We start from the raw sequence: 8,311 nt of genomic DNA, 5'->3' as shown, positions 1-8,311 counted from the left end.
GTACGCACCTCAAAAGTACTGTGGAAAAGGATAGGACAAGAAACGGTCAAGAAATGATTTCGTTGTCAAAATTTCTTGAGCGGTCCGCAGCTGAAAAGAAATGAAAATTGTGTAACGCTCGTAACGCCTGCCGGGCAAATCAAATGGAGCTGTCACTTTTCCTTGCGGAAAAATGTTCCGTTCAATTATTCCCCAAGGAAAACTGACATTTCCTCCCATACTAATCAGTTGTCAAAATTCCTTTGAGAGGGATTTTTTCTTGAGTGCTTTTCTTACCAGGTGCGTACTAGGCTTTAGGCCAAATTTGAGTTCTTAAAACTTAATCACAGACAAACAGACGTATCACTTGGAACAAATTGCGATAAAAATCATCGTCACGAAAACATAATCGCCCAATGCTATTGCTGACTGCAACCCAAATTGGACTGACACAATAGTGTGCACACACCTTTAAAGTGTGATTACAGCGCAGGGATACGTCGGATCGAATTGAGGTCTTCGGTGCACTTATTCCTTGTAAATGCAGGAAGAAGTGCACCGAAGACGTCGAGACGATCCGAGTCAAATGTGCACTTTTATCACACTTTTTAGACGTACCAAAAAAAAGTGTGATAGTCCAATTTGAGATGTAGTCTGCAATAACCAATCTGTGTTACGCAAATCACTCAGTAGGTGGCAGTAGTGAGCAAACGTCAAACAGGAGCAAAAATGATGCGAGCGCCGTGACCGAGCGATTTGCAAACTACAAAATATTTGAACTAATCGTTAAAAAGGGTAACGATGAGAAGTGAGTAGAGTGAGACGTCTGTTTGTCTGTGACTTAATCATTGGGTTTATTAGGCCATATCAATAAAGTTGAGTAAATACTCTTTACTAAATCTCTGTGAAGCCGTGGAACAAATCTCTGTGAATCTTCACAGAGATCTGAGTAAAGAGTATTTACTCAGCTTTATTCATATGGCCTATTGTCGCACTTATCATTTATTAGTCCTGCGGCGGTCGTACGCCCACGAGGCCCACAGCCGCAGTGATAATCGCAAGGCAAAACAAAAGAAAACATGTTCCCGCTCAAAACAAAAGCACGTAGGTTTCGTGAAGTGACATATGTTTTCGGATGTATTTGTGATGAACGACAAGAGTGGCTCAGTAAAATGATTGTGCTTGCTGTCAAACCCCATGTCGCTTTATTCCGGATCCTAGTATTGTCGTGCTTATCTTAGATTCTCAACAAGCTGCGTTCCAAACGCGCAGCATCAGATCGCGCCAGACCGCGCCCGTATTATTTACACACGGTGTGCACCTTGGCTAAAACTGTTTCTGCAGCCACCGGGTGGGAGCTGTCATGGATAATTAGCCACCGTATACAAATCAAACGGGGCACAATATTTTCGCGATAAACGACGGCTGGTTGCGATCGTTAGCATCTGAGTGATTAAGCTGGGATCGAGGCTGGGATGCACAATACGGAGCTGAAACGTCAAATCAAATGGGGCTTGCTGTGTTAAATTTCTTGACAATTTCGGCAAAGAATAAAATAGAAAGAATGCCATCCCGCATAGAAATTTACCATACCTAAAACGGTTCGAAAATTAACATTACCATTATTTTTGTTGTCACCTATTTATCATACATTCCGCGTATGGTCTGTTTATTATGGTAGAACGACATAGCAGGGATTGAGTAATATTGTTACATCATCAACTATTGTCCATTTACTGTTGGGAATCATCCCACTGTGAAGAGACTTTTCCGAACATAAGAAGTATTGCTTTTTTCACTGAAAATTTTCCTTGCCTCGCTGAACAACATGACGTTTTCTTCCAGCGAAGGCTTACGCGATACAGAAGATCGCTGAATTTCACACTAACACTGCAGAAAATCTGTCAACAATAACTCAATACACATGCATTTTCAGCGAAAAGATCTATTTGCGTGACAACAATCCACTCCCATGACTACCGGGCGGCCGCCGTCAAATATCAGGATTGCCAACTGTCCGGCGACTGCTGTCAGTTTTCTTTGTCGCCGAATCTGGCGCTGGGTCTTCGGCGCGGAAACCCAAAGGTGGGAATAAAATTTTGGGGTTTGCGCGCAATACCATAGATGCTGATGTCCATCCACTTCGTCTGGTCCGTCTGGCAGCACAGCATTATCCGAGGTGATCGGTAGCCATGTTTGTTTTCATTAGCTCCTCTGGATTGTTCTGATTTGCTGTTTTCTTTTAATAGGGTCCTAATATGAAAAATATTTTCCCGGTTTTGCTGCATAATACGAAAGAGCATGCTTTTCTGATCTCAATGGTATTTTTTCCGATCTTAAACAGTGACAGAATAGTTAATAAATCTGGTGTTCGATTTGAATAGGTCGAATCTGCATATGAATCACAGCAAACATACGACCTATTCAAATCGAACACCAGAAATCGAAAATAAAATATTTATGAGCAGGTCTTGTTTGACATTCGAGGTCAACCTTGACGTAACGAAAGTGAAACGGCGTGTTGCAAAAGACATCACATTGGCTCACTTTTGACAACAAATGTTCCTGTTTGACATACACGGTAAACAAAATTTATCCAAAATTGAGTGCTAAACAAGGAGTGTTGCAAAAAATCTTAAAATTTTTGAAAATATATTTTATGTGTTTTACCTAATAGGAATACTTAAAAAATGAGTAAACATGTCGTTTTAATCAATGCTTGATCGAATTATGCAGAAATTGAGATAGGCCTTTTGGAGCCTATTTAAAGTTATTTGCCAGTTCAAGGATCAAAAAGACGAATCAAATTAAACGAAGATGTGCGTTCTAATAATCATATGTGAAGGTAAGTGTTTCATCGTATTCCTAGTGCTTCAGTAAAAGCGGAAAACTTACCGATAAAATTTCTTCCAAAGGTGATCTGAAGGACGATCCGAATCAAGAGAATTCCGATCATACAGGGATGCTCAGTACTCACCCACGCGGCAGGATTCAATATAAAAGCCACAGTTACGATTGTTCCGGACTTCAACATCAAAATCATCGTACTCAATCGACACCTCGAAAGTGATTCCGAACTTGTTCCGAACCTTGTTTAGAGCCAATGCAGTGTCTTTCATGCTGAACTTCCATAAAAAAAGTTGATTAAAGATGATCTCTTAACTAACTGGTATTAAAAAATAAATACTATATAATTGATCATTATTCAGTTAATTGTGTGTTTTTATTTAATTTTTAAAGTTTAATAAATTTTAAATTATCGGTACCCCCGAACGCACGCTTTATTCATAACGGTTAAAACATATTGAAACCATAGCTCCAACTATTTTGTAATCAATACCCCAACTAACAATCACTCATTTAACAAGCACCTTTATGACGAATTGATTCAGCATGATGCTGAATAACATTTGGATAATTTTCAGGCACAACCTTTGTTCGGGTTTTGTTCACACCTAGGGGCAAGACACTGTGCAAACGAGAGTAACTCTGAGAAATTCTGAGTAACTCTTTTCACCAATGATCGACGAAATTTGTCGAAAAACACCCCTAAAACTGCAAGAAAAGCGTGATATCGGGCAATATTGTTTTGATTTTGCGATAAATCAGGCAACACCCATGTAAAAACGGGAGCAATCCGGAGAAATTCTGAGCAACTCTTTGACGGAAAATGTACTCTCCAGCACAGTGTCTTGCCCCAAGGTTCACACAAATTTGGAGAAACTAAAAAGCTTAGTGTTGTGCACCAACTGAACTGTTTGTTGTTAAATCGTTTTACAACTATATATTAAAGCTGTTATTCAGCTTTAGCAAAAACGATTAAAAATAAACAAAATGCATTTTTTTTTCTATTTCCACGAGAGTTTATGATTGGAACTCAATGCTGTGAACAAATATTGTGAAATAATAACTACACATAAATTTACCTAAATCTAGATTCGAACTCGAGACCCATCGATTGCCAGCCGCTTGCCTTCCTATCTGCGCCATCCTAGAGATGATGAATTGAAGCGCTCAAATCAAAACATAAACTTCCCGTGGTTGTATAATGATTACACTTTGACTCCTATTCAGCAGTGGTGAATAATGTTCTGTTTATGGTTAACAACTGAAGAACACGTTAATTCAGCTGCTGTTCAGTAAAAAAACACGTGTTTTTCATCCTGTACACTGAGTCGAAGTATGATAAAACGAAAGCGCTTATTTGACTTGTGAAAAACACATTATACAGCAAGGGGCTAGTCGCTTGGAACATTGTGCCAAGAGGTGCCAAGCACACCGTCTTATACGCTGTGTGGCACACCGAGGCACTCTGAGGCACAATTTTGACACTTGAGATTGGGTGAAAAAACTAGGCAACCATGCGCATTTGACCTGCAAAATGAAAACAAACAGTTGGTTGTCTTGGTAGTTGCCAAGCAAAATCTGAATCATCAAGCAGTGGCACTTCGGGGCACACTGAGGCACAATTCAATACCCGTTGGCACACTGAAAATAATTGGCACAAGTAAAGATGTGCTCAGCGACTCCCCCTTGTTATACAGATACATGTTCTAATTTTTGCATGTACTTGACAAGTGGCAGAAAAAGGTCTTGTTAAACTATTTTGTAAAGAAATAACTGCAAATCGAATAAAAATATTATTAAACGCTTGAAAAGTGTTTAAATTTATAATTGTTGACACCGATACGAAAGGTTGAACATTGGTTACTTTTTCAATTGAAAAAACATTTGTACAGTAATTTGCACAGCATTATTTTAGTTCAGCTATCATTACTATTATAAAGCAACAATTCAGCATGCATGCTTGTTTGTGGCTTGCGATTGTTAGTTGGGACATGACCCTAATAAAAATGTATTATACACTACTGATAGGGGGAATGATTGAAACATTCCCTGTATCATCAAGATGATAGCCCGAAAGGGTTGTTAAGCACGTTGTATCATATTTTTCTATTAGGGGAACCAAACTGGCTATGTTCTCAGTACAGTTGACGAACAAAATTTCTATGGGAAAATTGCGATTTTGGAACGGTAAACATTCTTAACGACCCGTTTCTCATATGGTCGAGTCTCTAAAAACAGTAGCCATTGAGGTCGAAACTTTATCCCAGTACAGTCCATCTATGGTTTATCAAACCATATCCGTTACTGTTTTTGGTGGAATATAAACTATTGTGCATGTGGTTCTATTACGGTTTTGGTTTATGAGGGATCTCTTGGCTTTTTCTATATAAACGTCAAGCGACAAGACAAGTGGCGCTCTCTAAGCGTATGAAGGTGGAAACTCTTTAAAAAAGTGTTCGTGATTTGTCATAAGAGAAGGTGGTGTGCGTGTGTTTTGGTATCAGCATACAATCAGTAACACACACTACTGCATGAAGGTTGAACTTTCATCCGCAGAAAGCGCTGCGGTAGTGTCCCCCCGAGCATCAGCGGAGTGAGCATTCTTGATATTCTTATTCTTTGATTTCGGTCACGGAAAAATAATGCACTGAACGAAAATTACTTGAGCGATTCCGATTGAAGTGCATGCCTCGCATATTTCGGAAGTGAGAGGCACACTCAGAAATGAAAGTATACACGGAATTACTATTATTTATGCATTTTGTATCCGCATCTCTCTCACTCTCCTTCTGTTTTCATGCTATCTGCCGTTTAGCCTGGGTTGAAGAGAAGTGTTTCGTCAACCCAGGTGAAGCACCAGATAGTATGAAAACAGAAAGAGAGTGAGAGAGATGCGGATACAAAATGCATAAATAATAGTAATTCCATGTATACTTTTATTTCTGAGTGCAGGTAATCGCCATATTCTGGTTTTTCCTTCGAGTTTTTCTCGAGAGGCAGAATAAAATATTTTCCGCGAATATGGCATCACTGGCAGTATTCCCCTTTTTATTCACCACTGCTAGCAGCTTTTTCGCTTCGATGTGGTGAAAGCTCCCCTGACAGCTTTGTCCAACTTTTTGAATTTTGCTTTGCTCTTCCATTCGTGACAAGTCACTCATCTCTCAAAACAAAGTGCGCCGTTATCGTGTTTTTAATTTTTGTGCAATAATTTGTTCTCGTACTGTGTCGGCCTAAAATGTTAGAATTCCTAAAAATAAACGATAAGCATTATGTGGTGGAAGTGCGGAAAGTTGCGGGAGAGCAAACCACAGTGGAAGAACACGAAAGGAAGCTTGTTCTGCAGTGCAATCTGTTCGATTTGAATCAGCTCTGGTGCGAAACGATTACCGTGGAAGACCTGATCGAACGTGAAAAGGTAGGTGCTGTTAAAGGGCAATAAAAGGGACGGCACTCAAATTTAAAGGGCTCTGCTCGGGCACTCAACTGTTTTGGTGCTGCAGTGGCTCCCAAGCGGTGATGTGCGGATCAGTGGAGATTTAAGCTTAACCGTTCCAATCTTGTTCCAGACCAATGATTGCATCATACAGTACACTGCGGCGGTCGTTACCGAAACGCTTCTCGCCCGCAAAGCTGACGATTTTAGCATTAGTCAAGGATGCGAAGACTCCATCGGCGGGGACCTATCGCTCCGGTTGAAGTACTACGTGCAAGGCATTCCGGTGACGTTTACATTGCGGCTTAAAGTGGCCACCAGCGATGAGGTTTGTATTGACGATTACTGATCGATGCGGTCCAGGATCAATTAGCAAAATGTATATCACATATACTGATTTCAAATTCCTTGCAGCTTGCAGAAAACATAATTTTGCCCACATGGCGAACGATTCTTATGCTGTATGAGGAAAACTGTGCCTTGAAGGACATAATTCTCAAAAAGGATATCGAAATCGAACAATACAAGGTCGAGGGAGCAGTCCTCAAAAGAAGTAGGTTTTTTTTAAATAATATCTTGACAATGCAGGATTGATGGAATCATGGATGTTAACCATTATCTTCTTTTCAGATCTAGTAGCGACAGACAAATTCGACGAACGCAAGTTCTCCGAAACATTTCCACTGTCGACTTCGTCGGAGGGCCTAAAAATGCGAGATCTAATAAAAACCAGAGAACGTCGGCTCAATCTGATGAAGCATTTGAAAATAAAATCCAAAGATCCTACCGAACCCGGAGGCAGTCCTATCAAAAACTCGCCCAAGCTGAGCAAGACCATACTGACACCGACCCGGAAAAGTCCCGGAGGCCGTGCCAAAGGGTTGGAAGCGATATTCGCTAAACAAAGGTTGGTTGCGTGCTGCCGTTTATCTCAATCTTGGTCATTATAGGTAGTTTAAACTTAACTTTTTTAGATTGCCGAAATCAATTTCGGCGTCATCGATGTCTCTGAAAAGGCTTCAGGCTAGTCAATACGATGAGGAAGATGATGACGATAAGGCAGAGGTACTGAGCACTAGTCAATCCACCATAAACAGAAATGATTTGAACAATACTTCAGGATTGGTAAAAATAAGGAAAATTACAAAATTATAGAAGACTGTTTATGTATTTTACAGTTTGTATGTTTGATTTAGCATTTTGTATCCAATTAATATATTGGCAATAGCCGTTGTAAATTTTACGCTTATTAAATTGTCTAAAATTGTTTTTCATGATAATTTCACAATCAATACTCAGAACATATATTAGGAATAACATTAGGGATATGTACAAGAAAAAGATGTGATTGGGCAAAGGAGAAAATAGGTATTTTGAGCGCTGTTGGTACCCGGGTAATTTTCTGACGCTCATAATCGATTTTTCTCCAAATTCATTCGTCGAACCTATTGTCGGACGTAATACAATGGACAACAGATCCCATCCACAGCCCAGTAGGGTATGTGTCATTTGGCATAAAGTCATACTCAGTGATTTAGATCGTTTGACATAACGCCTATTGTCATACAGAACATTTGGAGGGGGCATATCGCCTATGCCATATGTTCGGCTCGAGGCTGTGAGACACTTGGGCAGTAGACATGTTCATATTTTAGAATAGTCTCGAATCCCACTTGTCAAGTCAGTTTCATAATTCTCATGCTAAAATGAACTTCTGGTCAAAGTTTTGGATTAATTGATAATGATTTCGATGTGCTTCAAGTCAATTTGGCTATAACGAAGAAGCTTCAGGATCCCTGCACGGTTTTCACGTGGTACTACTGTGCGACTTCCCCTTAAAATCACGCCTTTTTGGACGACCAACTCAGACCAGAACGCAAAAAAAAAGCTTCACACATTCAATCACTGATTCTTCTTCCTTCGGTCATCCGCTGACGATGTAGGGGTTTGTGGGGCAAGATGGCCACCCTAAGCTTAGGCGCCTTTCATTAGAATATGGCTATTTAATACCCCAGACAGACATGTGATACGAGTGTGATTCCTGTACAA

The 8,311-nt window shown here is 40.0% G+C and overlaps 1 protein-coding gene across 1 annotated transcript; it reads left to right on the top strand.

The window, feature by feature from the left end:
• The first annotated feature begins 5,968 nt into the window (after positions 1-5,968).
• On the top strand, positions 5,969-7,505 carry LOC109404901 (non-homologous end-joining factor 1-like). Its single transcript, XM_019677855.3, has 5 exons — positions 5,969-6,244; positions 6,396-6,590; positions 6,677-6,815; positions 6,893-7,169; positions 7,237-7,505. The coding sequence occupies exons 1-5, from the start codon at positions 6,065-6,067 to the stop codon at positions 7,415-7,417; spliced, it is 972 nt and encodes a 323-aa protein (XP_019533400.3). The 5' UTR covers positions 5,969-6,064; the 3' UTR covers positions 7,418-7,505.
• The last annotated feature ends 806 nt before the right edge of the window (positions 7,506-8,311 follow it).

The sequence above is a fragment of the Aedes albopictus genome, chromosome 1, assembly GCF_035046485.1.
Source record: "Aedes albopictus strain Foshan chromosome 1, AalbF5, whole genome shotgun sequence".
Taxonomy (NCBI): domain Eukaryota; kingdom Metazoa; phylum Arthropoda; class Insecta; order Diptera; family Culicidae; genus Aedes; species Aedes albopictus.
The sequence above is the reverse complement of the archived record's forward strand: the minus strand, read 5'-3'. Positions and strand labels throughout refer to the sequence as shown.

What these genes read in the sequence shown, in the direction of transcription:
- LOC109404901 (XM_019677855.3), top strand. Translation starts at nt 6,065, where the DNA reads ATGTTAGAATTCCTAAAAATAAACGATAAGCATTATGTGGTGGAAGTG. An exon ending in ACCTGATCGAACGTGAAAAG is followed by an intron (nt 6,245 to 6,395) that starts GTAGGTGCTGTT and finishes ATCTTGTTCCAG; the next exon opens with ACCAATGATTGCATCATACA. An exon ending in GGGAGCAGTCCTCAAAAGAA is followed by an intron (nt 6,816 to 6,892) that starts GTAGGTTTTTTT and finishes TCTTCTTTTCAG; the next exon opens with ATCTAGTAGCGACAGACAAA.